Genomic DNA, 20,526 nt, shown 5'->3' on the forward strand with positions numbered 1-20,526 from the left:
ATTTCCAATCAAAATTATTCTATGATGCTATGATTTTCTACAACATATTATCCACGGGATTGCTACTTTTCTAATGAAAACAAAGTAATTTTTGCTTGCAATACTTACTAAATATGTCTGATTCAGCTTAGAAGGATTTTCACAATGGCCTTGCCAAGTTTCAGAAATGGAAACTACTGCCTGCCCAAACTTCTGCCATGGCCCAAGTTTATGTGGAGGAGCATTTAAACTCTGCTGGAATCCTCCAGGTTCAAAACCTACATGTTCTTGGATTTATGATTAACCTTATATGCAAGAGAGCAGTCATTCCCATCTTCATCATAGCTCTTGAGTTGTTAATCACTTCATCAGTAAGTAAGGAATTTGGATTCCACGTCTGATATAACTTGGATGAACCCGCATGTTCCACACTTTGGAAAAGGACCTTAGTTATGGTGTTATCACAAATGAATGCATTTTCCATCTTGTTCCTTGAAGCTGAGCCAATTTACATCAAAGAATATATGAATCACAGACCCACTGGGAAAGCAGGGAAGGAGCAGCTTGACTGTAACCCAAAGCACTCAACTAGAAAGCAGGAGGCGGACCACAGTTCAAGTCTTTCCTCACAGAACTTTACAAAACCGAAGTATTAACCCAGTAATGGTGTGTTGTAAAGGCACACGCAGGCTGCAGGGCCAGACCTGGAATCCCAGCTGTCTACTCAAAACCACATTCTGAAATACCCTAAAGGCACGACAATTAGGTCACCCTCAGCAGGTGTAACAAGCACGAGTAAGTTGAAGAGGCTTCATCTACTCATGCAGACCTTCAGAAAGATGTATGTTGCTTTCCATAAACTGTAGGTGTTTATGCTGATAGGACTGCATCAACCCTGTTCAGCTAGATAAGCATGGATGGTCTATGCCTATTGATAAATTACAAGCCTTTTGAAGCTTGGAGTTTGCTTTTTCGATGGGTTTTTTGTTTGGCTGGTTTGGTTTAGGTGTGGGTTTTTTTGTTTTGGTTTGGTTTTTTGAGATATTAATGGGATTAATTTAGTTTCCAAAACAAAGCACACAAAGGCAGTCCTTCAGCACAAAAGAAGTTCAAACGGTGATGCCTGAACACCTCTGTGTACTGGAGTTTTCAAAAATCAGTACTTGAATTCTGTGATATAGAGCTCAGGCTTGCTCAAGTTATGTATGACATGCGAGTCCTCATCCACAACCAGTGCCACAGCCAGTGCAAGGTAACTGCACGTTAGCTTAACCTCACTCCATTTCACTTAAAGCTTATTTTACAAAATAAAACCATAAATATGTAAGTACAATTTTTAAAATTTTAAAATTATCAAAAACTCCAATTGTACACTTTTGCCTCTCAAACCCCTTGCAGAAGCAAGATGCTCAAATTTTTAAACAATAGATCTTTAATGCTTTTTTAAGCATTTAAAATGTAAAATAATATGCATGACTTCATACTCCAACCCTGAAGCAACTTCTAACCAGTAATTTTTACCAGTGAAAACTAGTAATATGCATCCCTGCTCACTGCAGGGGGGTTGGGCTAGATGATCTCTCAAGGTCCCTTCCAACCCAAAAGCATTCTATGATTCTACTATTACCATAGGTGTTATTGGGTTTGCATGTCAAGGTTTCAGTAGTGGGGGGGCTACAGGGGTGGCTTCTGTGAGAAGCTGCTAGAAGCTTCCCCTATATCTGATAGCGCCAATGCCAGCCGGCTCCAAGAGAGTCTTGCCGCTGGCCAAGGCCGAGCCCATCAGCAACGGTGGAGCAGGTTTGCTGGCAGGACTTGTGACCCCATGGTAGGGACCCACGCTGGAGCAGTTCATGAAGAACTGCAGCCTGTGGGAAGGACCCATGTTGGAGAAGTTCATGGAGGACTGTCTTGCGGGAGGAACCCCATGCTGGAGCAGGGGAAGAGTGTGAAGAGTCCTCCCCTGAGGAGGAAGGAGCAGCAGAGACAACGCGTGATGAACTGACCGCAACCCCATTCCCTGTCCCCCTGTGCTGTTGGGGGGAAGAGACAGAGAAAACTGGGAGTGAAGTTGAGCCTGGGAAGAAGGGAGGGGTGGGGGGAAGGTGTTTTAACATTTGGTTTTTATTTCTCATTACCCTACTCTGATTTGATTGGCAATAAATTAAACTAAGTTCCCCAAGTCGAGTCCGTTTTGCCTGTGATGGTAATTGCTGAGTGACCCCTCCCTGTCCTTATCTCGACCCAGGAGCTTTATATTATATTTTGTCTCCGCTGTCCAGCTGAGGAGGGGAGTGATAGAGTGGCTTTGGTGGGCACCTGGCGTCGAGCCAGGGTCAACCCACCACAATAGGTGAAACCAGGAAATTATCAGCCAGCATCTTAGAATCTTAAACAGTAAGCACAACCTTAAGCATGAACCATCTATATATAGTGACGGTCAAAAGGAAAACCACTTGCTTTGAAATCTTGGAAAAGCAGGAAACATCTGCATCTGAAAATATACTTTGAAATAGCACATAACTCAAAAATGATATACAGATTAAAAAAAAAAAATTAAAATATTAACTTAAAATAGTAATTTGCTATCTGCTAGACAAGGTTTGAAATCATACTTTTCTTTGTTATTTTGTGACTTTTTATTTTGATATATTTCAAATTCAGAGCAAAAAAAGGTAAAACCAATTCTCCAGAATGCATTATGCAGTAAGCACAGAAATTAACAAGAAGGGAAAACGATAAACATAAATCCCAAAACCCATCAAATGCTCCTATCTTTAAATGACAACTTGTAGATCACACTGTCCCAATACAATGTCAGAACTGTTAAAACCTGTAAAATAATCTGACCAAGATCTTGACTTTACAACTAACTGAAGCCAACAATTAAGCTTACACATGCACAAATGGTTTTATTGCCTGTGTTCTGCTCTGTGTTCACCCTTCTCAGTTCTCAATTACAACCACCACCAGACCCAGGTAAATCCTCATGTGTTCCCACATAGATCTTCTGAAGTCAACCCTAGGTAGTGCAAAGGCATACTCGTCCATATCCTCTTACATGACCACGCTACTCTTACGATACGAAAAATAAGCACGCTGTACAGATCTTTTGGGCTGACCTAAAATTTTCCCCAATCTTTTTACTGTTTCCCAGCAGTAAAGTCATAAAACAACTGCATTTTATGGTCTGGCACCTGGTGGGGTGGCTACAAAAGAAAGCCGTAAGCCTCAAAGCATAGCTTGTTTTCTGCAGAGAGGAAATGATACATTTTTTTTTTCTTTTTCTCATCTGTTTCCAGGAAACACACATGCCATTAGAGGATATATGGATATAAACAGAATACAGCAACTTAAGCAGAAATCACCTCTTTGTTAAACAGATAACCTGTCATCGTGCATAGGAGCAATGAAATTACATGCATCAGGGTCACAGAAATCTCTTTAAAAGGACAAACTCTTTTACAGCTGAAAGGAAAACCACGATTAAGGATGTTCTTGAATAATGAAATATTGAATGTGACTATGAAAAAACAAGTGGACTGTCTACTCACGTACAGTATTGGTGAAAAGCTGCCTTTGTTGAGATTTCAACTACAGATCACAAATGCTAAGCATAAACTTGCTCTACAAATGAAGTACATTGCACTAGTGAAGTGTGTGTATTTGTCGTCAAATGTTAATAGATTTTTTTTTTTTTTCCCTGCTGCTCAGTATGCCCTCTGTTCTGCTAAAAGAGCTGTGCTTGGGCCATTTAAAAGCAATCCAGCTGTACTGCGGTTTACTAGACAGTGAAATAAATAGTTGCCTGGACTTACAGCAATGATGATGCTCTTCCCCTCAACCATTCTCTTCCTTTCTCATATGACATTTGTGCTTTTTTGGCATTTTGTTAGAGAACACAAGCTTGTTATACATTATTAGGAAGTATTTTTGATGATATATGAAGCAAAGGTACTGCGGATGACTCTGGACTAAATGTCTATCCCATGGTTGCCTCTGTGACCTTTATTTTCTGTCACCTATGTGACTTTAATTTCCAGTCCTGCATTCCTACACACAAACTTCCCATAACTCCAGAAAGCAAGAGCCCTCCCAGCTCCATTCTTCATAAGTGGACTGCCACAGATTTAAAAAGTTACATCCAGCAGATAAAAGATTCTGCCAGACAGTCTGCTTTTTTACATTACTAAACTTTGCCGAATCGCAAGGACAATCACGTCCTGCGCCATTTCCCTTACACTTCATTGCTCTGTGATTCTGTCCTGCGCACTGTGCTGCAGGGTTGTCTTCCTCAAAGCAAAGGAGGCACATCCTTTAGAACAAGGAGAGAAGGCAGAGATATTTAAAGCCATTTTCTCCCAAGAACAAAATCGGGAAAATCTAATGCTATGAGAAGTGGTTACGAAGGTTATGAGAACCTGCTACTCCTCTATCTTAATTAGTTTACTACAGCTATCCTTTAAATACAGCACTGTAACTCACAGTAACCGTTCCTGACAGTGACAGTAGATTTTTCTTTTACTTCTACTGTATGACAACAAAATAATTTTGTTAACTTCATGGAGTGACGTTCCTCTCATTTACATTGCTTTAAATGAAGACACAGATGACATCTCCAGGTAGCCTATCAGGCCAATATTACATGTTGTTGTTCCTACTAAAATCTTGGCAAAAGAAGTTCAGCTTCTTTGAAGTGATATCGAGATCTTGCCTTTTTAATCTCTCTTCTTAAGACTCTTAGCAATATTTTTACAGTCATTTCTTCTCTCTCATTTCAACACAAGTTGAATTTTTATTTATCCGTTATTTTTGCATATTAAGGAACTCCTGCTGGATTTCAGAAAACTAACAGAGCTGTTTTCTTTAAAATTAAAAGTCCTGAAAATCCTCAGTAAAGGCAAATACATATTTTGTAAATATGCAGCTGTTTCACTCCTTTTCTGTTTCACTTTGTTTTTTTCTTTTTTAATCTCAGTATATACTACAGAGAGCTTGATTTATTCTTTGGCTGCTTCTAGTTCCAAAAGGTCCTTGTTGCTGCTTTATTATGTAAACCTCCTACTCCTCTGTCTTTTAGCCTTTGTTGTTGCAGCATTATTGGCATCATATAAACACGCCCAGGAGCTGATGCTAAATAATTGAAATTCATTTCATTTTTAGAATGGATTCTCCCTTGGAACATTTGCTGTAATGATGTTCTACTCCTGAAATAAACTTCCATTTCCATTCACTGACATGCTTTTTGTGAAGATACTGAGGAAAAAAAAAAACAAAAAACGGGAACTAAAATGGGTAAGGATGACACCAAGGAGATATAATTAGCTAAAAGTCTTTTACAAAAAAAATGGTATGTTACATCAGCAGTTTTATTACCATAGCAATGAACACTAAAGCTAAATTTGTGAAGATTTTTATATGCAGAAAATATGTATAAGGGAGGCCCTACTTCCCTCCCCTCCTGCTATAAACAGCACAACATATTAAAAGTTAATCTTCTTTTTATAACTGGTCTTAGTTTCTTTGCATAACTGTGATGAATTCAACCAAATGACCTATTTAAAGGCAGGTGATTTGCTACTGTTTGGTGTTGGAGCTACAGTCAAACACCACATGCAAAAAACACCCTGTCTAGAACATGATATAAATGGACACAATTTAAAATAGAGCTTTATTGCAAGGCTAATGTCATCTGAAAGAAAACATAAGAAAACAGAGACTGAAGTGTAACATTTTTGATGCAAGATTTATACCTAACTCTTGTAAGAATATAAACATAATCTCAGTGTGGGAAGAAGCAGCCAGTTAGCTTCTGCTAGAAACAAAGCGATAACGCTGGCGCACACATTGCCCATAAAACTGCAGAAGCTTGGCCTCTTGAAGTCTATGAACAGGGGGAGACAGAAAGAATGGTTATCCCCTCATGGACACCTCGTGCTCAGCCATGCCAGTGCTTTTCTGTCCGTCTCTTCTCCTAGCACTGCCCCAGCTCCCACCTGATGTGCTTGCTGATGCCAAGGTCCTGCCACTCATTTGCAAAACTCATAAAGGCCAGTTCAACTGCCTGTGACACTGATCATTTGGGGATGACTGAACAGCTTCCGTCTTAAAACACTTAAAGATCTGTTAAACTTTGTCCTAACAACCACAGGTTCCATCTTTACTTTACAAGACTAACCTTTTAATTCAACAAATTAAAGCTGCAATCAGCAAAACACCAAACACGCTCCGAAATGGCAGCGTGCAAGTGGTTCAGCGGGGTTCGCTGAGACTACTGATGTAACTAAAATTAAGCAAGTGGCTTTTTTGTCCAGATCCTAGGCAAATTGACTCCATCATGTACTTTGATACTAAGTTCCAGAAGCAAATGCTAACCTCTGCAAAGCAAACACATTTTCATGGCAGACTGCATTGTCCTACTGCTTCACAGTCACAAAAAAAAAAATTACTAAACAGAAGAATCCACCTACTTATCTATATAATTACATTTATAACCTCTAAGGAGGAGAGCTGCTACTCACCCAGCTCACTGCACACACTGTTCTTCCAGGCCCGCGACAGACTGTGATTTACTAAAGCAAACAGTCACGAGATAGTTATCAGACTCAAAGTCAAAGACGGACCTTCTGATTCTGGCCTAATCTACAACACTCCGGAGAACGACGGTGATAAAGACAAAACAAAAATGTTATCGTACGATGTGATTCAGCTACCTGGCAACATATTGTGAACAGGTGTGGCAATGTTAATATCCTGGAGGTGTTTCAGTGTCTCAGTGTGGAACAGGCGAAGTGTAGATCCAGACGTGAAGGCAATCCAGATCCCCACTCCAGCAACAGCCATGTGAGAGATTACCATCCCTTCCTCTTGATGGGCTTCAAAATGGCTCTGTAAGAAAAACAAGGACTCTGTGGGGAGATGCAACTGAACAACATCACTCAGCCTTCCTTATCAGCATTTCAGTGTAGGCACTGTATCTTTGACCTCTGTGTCAAGGACAAAGCTAGCTTCCTCTGCTTTGCTCAGGATATGTCCTAACTGCTGCATATGATGTGTTAATTTTCCTGTTACTTTTTTTTGAAAATACATCATCATTAGTATGGAAAGATTCCCAGCTCTTGAGTCAAAGTTCTACCTAACGATAGACCAACTTCACCGTAACTTCGATACTGTAGTTATTAAAAATATTGCATGGTGGGGGCTGGCAAGCCCATAACAGCTCATATATAAAAGGATTTTGCATTTCTTTATTGATACTCCTTTGGGACAACTACCACAGATGAGGTTCCTGGGAGCAGGCAGATTTTTTTCCTAATACGTTACTGTTATCTACAGCAGAACTCCTCTTTAAACAATAAAAAAATATTTTCCTTCTGTTCTGTTAGGGGGTCTTTTCAGAACAATGATAGAAAAAAAAGTCATCTTTAGAAAGTAAAGCATTTGTGAATATAAATACATAAGTATTTGTTCAACTACGTACGTAACAATGTGAGCCTCAATACCGTGGCTTGCTTTTTGACTCATAGACACTTCTGAATTTCACAAGTATTAGCTATTTTGTTTTCCTGTCCTTCAAAATAGTGATGCTCCTCATTAGAAAGGCCAACATCCTCCTTCTGAAGATAAGTAATACAAGACTTTGAGGACAGACTTTTTCCTTGATCTAGTGCCTTCACAGTTACAACTCCTGCACGGCCCCAGGAAGGCCGAAACCTCTCTACATGCCCCTGTTAACGTGCAAGATAAAGCTGTAGTAAAGTTCTTTAATCATTAACAAGAAGTAGGGATATTTTTTTTCCAGTCTTGTCTTGTAAGTAAACTGTCTCTGAAGTTAAACACAGCCTTTTAATATTGTGCCAGCTACTACCAAATACAGAGACCTATTCTGATAGCCATAAAACTTCCTTGGCTAAATAAATGACAAACTATTCCTTGGATACAAATCTCTCTCTCAGGGATACGGAAGTAAATATCTGCTCTAATACTCACACTATATATTATATATGCTTAATTATATTTGCAGATAAAATGCAAAAGTACCCCCTTCCTCCTAGTAAAAGTACACTTAAATTTTCCACATATTACAATTAAGTGTTATATTTTGGTCATTTTGCATCAAAATCTAAATTACATGCTTCTCAGGATAAGCTCTTAGCCTAAGACAGTTATGTTTTGAATATATTAGGTTTATAGATATATAGTTCAAATTCTCCATCTAAATTTAACAAACAGGCTACGATCAGAGACAAAGAATAGAAGCTTAAGATTTCACAGAGTGTAAGTTTTGATATTATACTTAATAAGCACTTAATTTTCTTTTCTTACTTTATTACTCCATAAATTAGCACTTTCCATTGAGAAATTTGCTGTTTAAAAATAGGGGAATGATTCTTTTTTTCCTTTTCATTTCTAACACTATCCTTCAAATGCTCAGTTTTTAGTAAATGAACAGAGAAGCTTCTCTTCAGCTATCAGGCAGTGGTTCAGTTTTTGAGTGTCAGTTACCTTTTGACTCTCTGCATAATAACACTGCAGAATGCAGGGAAGCCCCTCTAGCACGCACATTTATATTCACTGTTTTCCTCAGGTAACCTCCATTCATTCTTTACCAAATGATATACACAATTTGAAAATCATACGATTTATTCAACAGAATTCATCCACGTACAACATCTTTCAAAGCCAGAAACAGCTCTTATGACTACATTTCCTGATATTCTCATCATGAACGTTTCATTGCAAAAAGGATTTTAAAACAGTAGCTTCTTTTACAGACTCATACAGCCCTACCACTGATGACCAACTGACTTTGGAAAACTTCTCAGGGACAGATCCAAGGGCGCTGAAGTGAACCCGACCAGCAACTTACAATGTTTGAAATTAGAAGAAAAATGAAACAGATCGTAAGAAATGAATTTTCTCTGGAGTGGTCTGACCGCAGCTGACATTTCTGCTGGTGCCACCATAAACAACTTGCACATACATTTTTGTCACATTCCATTTTTACCAGCCCACTTATACTCCCACTTAGTCTGTCCTGTACTTAGTCTGTACAGCTGTCTGCTGAAACACGTACACACATTTAAAGAAAAACTGTAACACTGTCAACGCCACAAGAAGCATGTAAAAAGAACTATTCTTCTCACTCTAAGGGTCTTCTAACATGGAGCAGGAACATACCCCAAACCTGTATGTTCTTTTACAAATGCGTAAGTTTTTGTATAGAGGATAGCTCTGACATCTGTTTAAATTACATGTCTATCTGAAAACCAGTAGCTGGCCTTTTTCTTCAATTAGTTTTTTTCTTCTCATAACAAGAAATACAGATACAAAGGGACAAAAACATCTTAGTCCCTTTGTTATCAAAAAAACCTGAACTTCATATTACTTTTCTCTTTCAGTTTTCATACCTACATTCCTCTCTATTCAGAGCCCAGCTTTTTTCCCCTCAGGCTCTCTTGTTCAAACTCTATAGCAACACGAGAGCGGCAGAAGACGTTCTGGATGCCGCAGCCCGCCTGCCCAGCCCGACATCGCTCACTGTTGTTTCAGCAGCGCAGGGCATAGCTAGAGTCTTTCTTTTGAGGGGGTGCTCACTTGCACCAAACATCCGCGCCAAGAACTGAACCACGATTTCTCAAGCTTCATGAGAGATGCATAATGGGTATCATTGTCCACAAGGTAAAACAAATGACTTTTACTACTTTAAAGAAGTTACAGTACTCAGGCAACATACACTCATGCATAAGGATTTTCATTTGTTTTGTTTATTCAGCTGAACATTTTAGTGTAACTATGTATAGTTAGCCAAGTTTTAAAAACAAGACAAAACAAACCAGGATGGAATGCCATTCAGTTGGTGACTTTATTCCCTTAGATAGTCTGGCATTCCTTCTTGTTTTTAAACAAACGCATACTGCCTTTGCAGAGCATAAGGGTCTAAAGGCACAGGGACCACTATGGGATCAAGGACTACACCCAACAGGAATACAGCTGTCAGATCTAGGGTCAAGACTAAGGACAAATTTCTTCACGGAAAGAGTACCAGTGTATACAATTAATATATAACAGCAATCAATGCGTTTCTCACATGTCCTTTGCCAAGGAGCTTGAGGCACTGTGCCAGTTTGAGGCACTGTGCCAATAAAGACATTTCCTGAAACATTCTATTACAGTAACATATCATTAAAACAAGTGAATTGAGAGTCTTATCCATATCAGTGGGGGAAAAAAAAAGCAGGAAAAGTGAATTACGTCCAAACCCAATATACAGGATGCCAAACCTGCTCATTTACTGATGGTTATTAAAAAAAGGTTAATTAAGAATGTTAGAAAAGCAGACGCATGAAATGAGATTGTTTTCAAGAATAATGTACTTTGCACTTAGCAAATGCACAGACAGTTAAATATAAGGTACCTATGAAGCAGGGAGTGCCTCACAAGAACAAAGTTTACAAAATGGTCTTGAATATGCTCATGGACTTGCACAAATATGGCCTTAAAAAACTAGTCAGGTGCCTTTATAGATAATGTATATGACAGAGCATATAATATGTATGCATGATAGTAGAAAGCAATGAATAAACAAGCAGCTATAATTTGAAGTACGTGGCAATATAAAGGAGTTCAGCAAAGAGTTGAGCCCTGTGCAACACCTGGATTCCTGTTGATAGAGCAAAGATGACTATTATGCAAAAAATCTTGAGTCAAATCATTACAACTAACTCCCAACAAGACATGGCACAGGTGGAGAACAAACATTTCCTTGCTGCTGTTTCCCTTCATAGAGCAAAGCTTCTGCTCTGCACGGTGAGGAAGAGGTAGCTTCGATATATTCAGCTGCTGATATTATTAACATATTCCCTAGAGACAGAGTCTAAATTGCCTCATGTATAATATAAAATTAAAACAATATTGCCAATGAACATGGTATGCACATCATAGCAGATCACTTTTGGAAATACAAATAACCAGGAAGTTATCAAAACAAGTCAGGCAACTGAGCAGGGAGCAATAGCGAAAACATTAGTGAGCTGATTAGTCTGGTGAGATGATGAAAACAAGATCAGTACTTGCGTATGTCTTAGGACCACTAAAGAGGCAACAGAAGATCATCATTTGTTCGCAATTCTGAGGAAGATGACATGCTATGGTATGGATATTTGTGTGGAATAAAAAAAGATGACCCTCAGCCAGTCATACAAAAAAACCATCACATTATTAAATAAAGTTATCTGTGTCGAGAAAACATTGTTCAGTCATATGCAGCATTTCCAGTTGCACCATTTCTTATATGTTGCTTGCTGCAGCATTCATTGCCTGTATATGAATTATAGCTATAAAAGTCAGTGGCTCTATAATAATCTGAGCTCGGAATGAAATGGATGGTTAGTTTACAAAGCATTCTGGACATGAAAAGAAACCTCCTGTGATGCTTTGTAGGAAAACTTGTAGTAACAGCTGAAAAATGAAACTACCATGTCTGAGAGATATTGATAGAATATTTCTTATTTTATCTCTCTGCACTTCTGTCTTCAATACTGCAACCCATTATGCTACACCGTATTTTGATAGAGTAAGCTTTATACATTCTTTAATCCTCAAAGCTTGTCTAACTCTGGTTTAGTTCTCCTGTGCCAAAACAGCCCAGCATAGCCCAAACTGCAGCCATATCACCTGATCCAGGAAGAGCTTTGTGACAGAATTAGGCCAGAATTGACAAACTTATTTACAGAGATCTGGCTGTACATAACCAACCTCACACAGGACCAATCTGGCTGTGATCTCTTACCGTTGCTGTGTATTTCTTGGTGAGAGTCAGAGAGATTCAGCATCAAAGTCTGTAGGACAGTAACCAGGTGTCCCAGAGCCTACCCTGCCCCTACCGTTGCTGTGTATTTCTTGGTGAGAGTCAGAGAGATTCAGCATCAAAGTCTGTAGGACAGTAACCAGGTGTCCCAGAGCCTACCCTGCCCCTGCCAATGACACCTACAAAAGACCATTACAAGCACCTATCCAAATCACTCTTCCAAAATCTTTCTCTCGTCATACCATTCAAACCATCAACAAAACAAGCCTTAAAGTAAGTAGGAAAATATATGATCCCAGTATCTTTTGTCCAAGTAGGACAAAACAGATCACCCAGAAAGCACAGATAACGACAGAGGAAATGAGGACATCAGTTATTTCCCTGCAAACCCATGACAATGACTCACAGAATCAACTGTACCAAATAGACAATTGTTGGGAGAAAACACGATCATCAATGAAACAAAAAAGCAGCAACAAAGCACACAAAGAAGGAGGCTGTGAGCTCATCACAACTCCTGTCTGAAAGAACTTCATGGCTGTAAACATCATGCAACTCAGTGTAACTATTGTATGTGGAAGGCGAGGCTTAATTCCTAATGTTTCATCAACTTTAAACTTCAGACCACTAAGACATTCTTTTGGTGGAGGCTGCAATTTTGACAGAAACGAGGGCTTAGCGCTTTCTGGAATATGTGGACAAACGAGAGTTTGAATCCTTAACACTCTCCTCTCAGAAAAGCTAACTTTTGTATGATTATTCATTGGAAAACGTCCTTACACAGAGCAAATTTTTCTGGACCACTGAGAAGCAAAACTCTGAAGAAATATATTATGAAATCATCACAAGGTACAAGTACCATCCAACTGTGTAGAGGCAGTCTCTTAATTGAACCTTCTTCTGGAATTAACAGGCAATTCCTATAGGCACCTACTTCTTTGCTGCCTTTCCTCAGATCTCAGTTTTAAGCAAACCTCTTGCCCCAAATACTCTACAAGTTCCAAGCACCTTATGGAAACCTGGGGAAAAACTGAGGCAAGCCTAGGTCTAATGAGATATCAGCAGAGAACTTCATGGCAGAATTTCAAACGGCAGGGCGCGGGATTTAACAGAACTGAATCCATATTTCATGAAAAGCTTCCTGACTTGTGAAGCTTCTTAAACAGATTTTAATGTTTAAAATTTCACCACTTATACCCTGTAGCACAGTATGTAAGCAATGCTTTTAAAAGCGTTTACCTCTATGGAATGTGTCACCGTGCTGATTATAAAAATTTGTCCACCACATGCAGCCCAAATGGTCTCCTCCATCACAAGCAGACTTCTAACAGGCAGAACCCCCAGTTTAACTATCTTCTGAGGTTCGGTGTTCCACGTCCCATCTTCAATAAAAAAGAAGAAGAAAAGTTACGCACAACAAAATGGTAATCTTTGTTTTAAAAGAGTTTTGAAAACACTATCTCTCAAGCCTACGGCTTGAATCTCTACAAGTTGCCACTTCAAGCTACACTGTGTTTAATTTTAGCTTCCAGGGTAAGTTTGTAAGGGTAACACAACATTAAGAAAAACCAAAACCAAACACTCATGTATTTATTAACTGACCAAATTTTATCTGGATTAATAGATAAACAAGGAATCCCACATTGCTGTTCTGATGCAACTGCTTTCCTTTCCAGAGGAATTTTTTTTTTTCCTTTTCCAGAAGGAATTTTTTTTAAAAAAGAAATTAAAACTTAATTTTGTGCCATATCTTCACTTTTTTGATTTTTTCCCCCAGCTATAATTTTCAGTGTTTTCTGTGGACTGCATTTAGCAGATCCAAATTACATTATGCATGTGTATGTGGCACAATCAATTATTCAGAGACCTCCTGATAAAAAATGCATGCCGCCACTTACCGCTCTGGTCACTCTCACTTGCCATCTCTTTGAAACAAGGATTAGGAGATTATTTCTCTCCAAATATAAGAGCTAGCAACATGGGCTTCTTGAAATAGTTGTAGCTGTGTCTTTTATGTATACAATTTGACATACTAAATATGTCAATAATACTTTTAATACTTTTATATTAGTTTATTTCTATTTTAAGTGCTCATTGAACAGAAAGTCTCAAAGACCACATTTCTATCCATTATGCTTTAGTAATAATACCAAAATCTGTTTTTACATTGAGATAAAATATGTCAAAAAGGCCCCATTTCTTCACTTTAAAGCCTTCACCGTGCATAAGCTGCAGAAAAGTTGTCTACTTTACCGACACTGGTTTCAACCCAGTAACCACTTAAATTTTGATTGATGAGACCAAGGTAAACACGTCTTTAGGCAAGCAGTTAGGTACAACTTTTTTTTCTTTTCCCCCCCCCCGATAATAAGGGCAACTTTTATTATCTGCTTAGGTAAAGGGGTATGAAATTTCCTGCTTCACAATAACAGTAGCAAGAATAATAATGAAAAGCCTCAGCTGTGGGCTACTTATCATTGCTTCTGCCATCTGCACGATACAACCTTTGCTGAGTCATTCTCAGGATGTGGATCTCTTCCGAAAGCATCTTTGTAAAAATGACATTTTTTTTCAGGCCGTCAAAATAATTTTCATTATTTTAGTTTGCAAGTGAGAACAGTGTTTTCAGTTATTAGCCCGTAAACTCTCCCAGTGATGTCAAAGTCACTCCGTGTTCTTCATGACTCGTATGTACCATTAGTAATAAAGAAACTTCTGGAAAAGTTTTCATTTGCTAGCAACCACATTAGCCTCAAATTAAATTCTTAAGCGGAGCCTGCCCATACCCTATGAATGCTTTAACCACTGTAGGCAGTTCAGCGCAAAGCCTTCAGAGAGTGGAGCTGCATGCGGGCGGGTATCCTGACTTTTGTTGCGTAAGTTATGCTGACTGCAAAAGTCGTAACAGCATCCAGTACATAGTATCCTCATGTTTCCTTTCTAGGAATAAAACCAGCATAATTCTAGTATAGTCTTACTGTCTCTTCTGAAGGATAAAGACTGTGAATTTGGGCAAAGAGCAGATACGCTGAGCAAGAAGCTATCTTTTCTTCTGTAGTTACATTTTCACACTGAAGAACACATTAATGGACTGACAAAACCATTCACTGAACTCAACAGCTCTTTCTCTTAAATACATTCAAGCTATATATTAATCTATATATAAAGCATAGCTGATACTGAAGTGACAGGTGAATAGGGATTTTCAGGATCTCAACTGTGGACTCAGATTTAAGTTTTGATTAAATTTCATTTCAAGCATCTAAGGTTTGTTTGGTTTTTTTCTAAATGTGGATCTTTATGCCGTCAACTTCCATGCAACTCCTCAGATGACTAAGCATTGAGCTGTGTTATTAATTTTGAGCAAGTCTTATTTAAAATTATTATCTAGCATTTGTAATAGTTTTGAGCGAAAGGAAAATTAGTACTGCTGTCAGGTGGATGTCGACTGCAAAATAAAAATTCTAAAACAATTTACTGCAAGGCAAGAAGGTGAGTTCAATACTACCAATGTTATGAATACTACCAGTGTTATGAACATTTGATTCAACAGATATGCATATCAAAACTCAGTTCTCACAAAACCATTTTCTGTTGGTGCTGTTAGCACAGCACTTAACAATCCAGTTAGTTTTAAGATTTCAGTGGGATTGGACATACGAAAAAGGTGAGATAGAGATCTGATGTCTTTCATGTTACCATGACTTCATGCAAAGAAACTGCAATCCCACTTGATGTTATTAGCCCAGGAAAAATCCAAAGCTATCACTCTACCCAGACACCCTAGCCATGTGATATGGCTATTCTGCAGTACTTTTTTATTTCCTCCTGCGAACACTGCTGTATTCCAGATCAGACAGCATCTGAGACAGATGAGGAGAGAAAAAAAGGGTGGGGGGAGACTCTCTAGTCTGGTAATTAGGGCAGTATTTAAATGATGGGTCAGCTGCATTCTGGTCCCTGTCTCAGTGAATGCTGAATTAATTATACAAAGTGGAATGGCACCAGGAGGAGAAATTAAGCATTGTGCATCTCTCTCCTCTTATTTTGTGGCAGCCAGGGAAATCTCTTGAGAGTTGGAAGCATGGGTACAAATCCTCTCAAGCAAGACAAGGGATTAAGCCTGGTAATCCAACATACTTCTGTGAATGCTTTAACCACAGGCTGCTGGCTAAAAGCAAGATCACGACTTCAGTTTGCTGACCAAGAATTTTATTGCCCACCGCCAAGATCACTTAGCAAGTCTATGTCTAGTTCACAGTTGTTTCAAGACTATCAAAATCACACTTTCAAGAAAACATAATACTGCCTTTGCCTCTCTCTCCAGATCTTAGCAGATCCTATTCAGTACCTGCCTGCACAGACTTCATGTTTGACATTGGCTATTTCATGTTATCTGTCTGATCCAAAGTTCACTGCTTCTAAAATCTAAGTGAAAAGAAGTTATTATCTCTATTCTACTTGTGTAAACACCTGCAGATTCAAGACAAACTTATGCAAGCAGGTCCAACAACTGGCACTATCCATCTATTTAAAATTAGGTGTAGTACTTGCAAAAGGAACAGCTTCACTTGATGTTATAAATCCTTGGTTAGTTACTGATTTAATAAATTGATTTTTCCTTAAAAAAGAAAGGAAGCAAGAAATAGCAGCTGAGATAAAACTTTTGCCAACAAAATCTCAAGGCATACAATAGGACAAAGCCAATGCAAGGAGCCCAGCAAACTATTCCCTGAAAAGCAGGGACTAAGCAAAAGAAAAATAAGCAATAGAGATGTATATAACGCAGCTCCTGGAGACCTGGCTCGAGAATACCTACAGGAGTGCCCACAGGAGTGTGGCTTGTCTTAAAATTCTGTTCAATCAATGCCTTGCTTCTGTTCTCTAAATAAGCACTGTTTCAGTTTTAGGAAGATTTTATGGTCATCATTGTCTCTAGAATGCTGAAAAGCCACAGACAATAAAGTAGTCTTCTACCTATGAGGTAAGCATATTGATACCGAATGAGAGGCAATATGCAGTACATATATCCTATAACCAGAGGCTAGTCTATGTGGAAAAACGAGTTATCTGCACCGTGAGCAAATACAAGATCGAAGCCTGACACCTGCGGAAACAGGAAGGAAACAGTGGGAGAAGAGGTAGGGGTTTTCCTGCTGCTTTGTGAGAAAAGTCCATACAAGTATTAACAACACGTAAAGATTACTGTATTTGCAAGACTTCATTGACTCAGATCTTAAACTGGCCACATCAAAGCAGGTATAGACTCTTACTGTAGATACACCAAATGCCTAGTACACAAGACATGATAGTCTCTGGCAGTCTCTATAACATTACTGTAACAGAATATGGGCATCTACAAAATCTGAGAACAGGGTCAAATATAAAAACAAATCTAGGGGCTTCTAGAAATAAGATGTCGTAACTTCTGATATTTGCATGTTAGATGAATATTTAAAACAGGAAAACACAGTTTTTAAGCACTATTGTGTCTATGCACTAGTAGATCCATGTTATGCCATTATTTGTAATACCCTCTATAAGTTATATTTCTCCAATAGTTACGTGCTATAGTTTATACCCCGATGTTGAACAGCATCTTGCAATGCTTGTATCAGGCTGTTTAGCTGCATCAAAGTGAGGTATCTTATGTTCATAAAACATTTCTAAGACTTTAATGTATAAGGACATTACTTCCAGTAGTGCATTTTGTTATTAGTCTTGTGATTTTTACAAGTTTTAGAAAATCAGTTATCCTTCTATTCACTCAAATTTAATCAGATAGGAAAAGTTTTAAAACGTTTCATTTTATAGCACAATATTGGCTATTTTATCTTTCTGTGGTTTGTTTCCATAAAATGCAATGAAGGAAAGTAATATTATTTTACAATAATTTATAAGTTTCTTATTGTTAATTTATAAATAATTTATTAACATTTAGTGGGTTTAATAATTATTATTTGTTGGTGCTCTCAAGTCTTCATATGAGATAACCTAATAAAATATAGTTTATCTCCTCAGAAAGTCTTTTTAAAGTTTGTAGTAGTTTCCCCTTCCTTTACACTTTCAGTCGAGTTGAACTGAACATGCTTTTTTTGTTGGTAGCTTCCTCTCTTGCTTAGCAGCACTATTGATGATTTCAACAGAGCTGCCAACACAGCCCTGGGAACAGTGGTTGTTGGTTAATTTGTGCAGTGGAGCACAAACATTTTTTCTATCACATGCTACTTAAAACAGCACTGTTGAGGAATAAGATGGTAGCTACAGAAGTAAAAAGTCTAGCTCATTTCTTATCACTTGGAAATAAGCCAAAAGACTCAGGTCTGCACTTCTAAACAAGGTATTACTAGGAATGTCCCGTGCTACACATGCACATAGTCATTTTTTGCTACATATACAACAAATTCTTCATGCTCAATAGCTGACAGAGCTCCACCTGAATTTATAGAGAGGTGTGGTGCTGGAGCCAGCTGTCATTGGCTCTGTTGGACGCAAGGGAAGCTTCTAGCAGCTCCTCACAGAAGCGCCCCCCTGCTACCAAAACCTTGCCACGCAAACCCAATACAAAGTCCCAGCACGAGATATGCAAATAAGACTGATAGGAACGTCAGCATATTTCTGGTAACAGGTATTAGGTGATACTACTAACACTGATAACACAGTCAAGACAACACTACTTATTTCAATATCACTGCTCTAGTCCTTTCCCTAACAGCTTAATACCATTCTTTACTTTTCATAGCAAAGTCTCACTACGTCTACTTTAAGTGCCGATCACATGCCAGAACTGCACTCTTCAGACATGCTGGAGCAGTGCATGGATCCACCCAAGCTCTGAGGTTTGACATCAGTGCTTTACATTCCACATGCTCCTCCTTCCCTCCATTTGTCACAGTACACAACTGTCTTGCCAGACTGATCAAGGTGTCTTGCTAATGAACTGACCTGCTACCCCTTCACTGTTGTAACTGTTTCCCCTTATTTCCTTTCAGTTTTGGTCCTTTTCCTTGATATGCAGCCTCTGAAAACGATCACTAATTAGTGTCATGAGGCCTCTTTGGACAGGTAAGTCATCAAAACTCTTGACCAGCTTCAGAGCTGCCTAAGTTTTTACCAGTGAAGTCTCTCTAAAGAATGTAAACTTCTGTTCTGTGAATGGCCAGAATTGCCTCAGCTGTTGTTCTTGTTTCACATTCAATTGCAATTCTCAAAGTTGAGCTTTTCTTCCTTTCGTAAACCTCGGGGCCAGAACCTAGCAGTGAACACCTACAGGAACAGGCTCCGCAAAAACCTACTAGAAAAAAACCTACAGCTTTCATTAAAACATGCAAGAGGCTTCCTCTTATGGGTGTGTGGGTTCAGTTCTCTCTATTCACATCTGTATCTCTGGGCTTCCAGAAGAGACCCCTAGCCACCCAGGCAAGGGCCACTCAGAGTGGCAACGGCAGCATTCCCAATCCCTTCTTCATGTTAAAGCTGAGCTGCTCTTGAAAACAAAGAGTTAAAGACTGGATGAGAGGCAGCAGAGCAAAAGTTACTGTATTAAATAATCATTTGATAAAATAATCTCTTCAGCTGACAGCCTAGTCCCTTAGCCTTTAAGGATACTATATGACAAATTACATGTCCTGTTTCTCCTATTCTGTTTTTAAAAAAGAGAAGAGAAGCATGATTCATCCTCAGCTTAAGAAAATGATCATAGGTGCAAGCTCTGCACTGCGAATCACAACTGGCACTTCTCTAGCTCAGCAGCACCTCGAAGTAGGATGACATTAAAAAAACGCCTTGTTTCAATTTCTTACTAGTTTGTTTGGACATTTCTTTACTCACAGAGTCACAGAATGGTTGAGGTTGGGAGGGACCTTTGGGGTTCATCTGGTCCAAACCCCTTGCTCAAGTCCAACCCCCCCAGTGCTGGCTGCCCAGGACTGCGTCAAGACATTTTGAAAACCTCCACAGATGGACACTCCACAACCTCCCTGGGCAACCTGTGCTGGTGCTCAGTCACCCTCACAGTAACAAGAAGTGTTTCCTGATGTTCAGGTGACACCACCTGTGTTTCAGTTTGTGCCCAGTGCCTCTGGTCCTGTCACTGGGCACCACTGAAAAGAGCCTGGGCTCTGCCCTCTTTCCACTCTTCCTTCAGCTATTTATAGACATTGATGAGATCCCCCCCGAGCCTTCTCTTCTCCAGGCTGAGCAGTCCCAGCTCTCCCAGCCTTTCCTCACAGGAGAGATGCTCCAGTCCCTTCATCAGCTGAATGGCCCTGTGCTGGACTCTCTCCAGTATGTCCATGTCTTTCTCATAGTGAGAAACCCAGAAACTAGACCCAACACTCCAAGTGTGGCCTCACCAGTGCTGAGAAGAGGGGAAGGATCACCGAGCATGCCAAGTGCTGTGAAATTAGTGCTAGAGGTGAGCATGCAAGGGCTCACTGTGGCTGCTGTACACATGAGTGAGAGGCTACACATACCAATCACGTGCCGAAAGGATAGCCATTGCAATCAAAGCAGTGTGTCGTCTTTGTGCATCTATTCTTTCATCTTAGCCAAACTCTTTCTAAAACTACTAATATATTAATTCTTCTAGTCTTTGCCACAATCATTCTGAGTTTTTATTTTCTTTTTCCTGTTTCTCTCCATACTCTTCACAGGACTTTATGGAAAGGAAATGTATATCAATGTCTAGAAGAAAGGAAGTAGCTGGAACTAACTACAGCATATCAGGAACAATACAC

The 20,526-nt window shown here is 39.2% G+C and overlaps 1 protein-coding gene across 1 annotated transcript in view; it reads right to left on the reverse strand.

The window, feature by feature from the left end:
* The window catches only part of ARHGEF10 (Rho guanine nucleotide exchange factor 10), an 86,700-nt gene that overhangs the window by 3,437 nt on the left and 62,737 nt on the right, over positions 1–20,526 (reverse strand). Inside the window, exons 25-26 of the mRNA XM_075707736.1 lie at positions 13,028–13,170; positions 6,693–6,867 (exon numbers count right to left, since the gene is read on the reverse strand). Coding sequence (XP_075563851.1) covers positions 6,693–6,867; positions 13,028–13,170 — 318 coding nt within the window. The remainder of the gene's footprint in view (positions 1–6,692; positions 6,868–13,027; positions 13,171–20,526) is intronic.

The sequence above is a fragment of the Pelecanus crispus genome, chromosome 3 (genome assembly GCF_030463565.1).
Source record: "Pelecanus crispus isolate bPelCri1 chromosome 3, bPelCri1.pri, whole genome shotgun sequence".
In the NCBI taxonomy this organism is placed as follows: domain Eukaryota; kingdom Metazoa; phylum Chordata; class Aves; order Pelecaniformes; family Pelecanidae; genus Pelecanus; species Pelecanus crispus.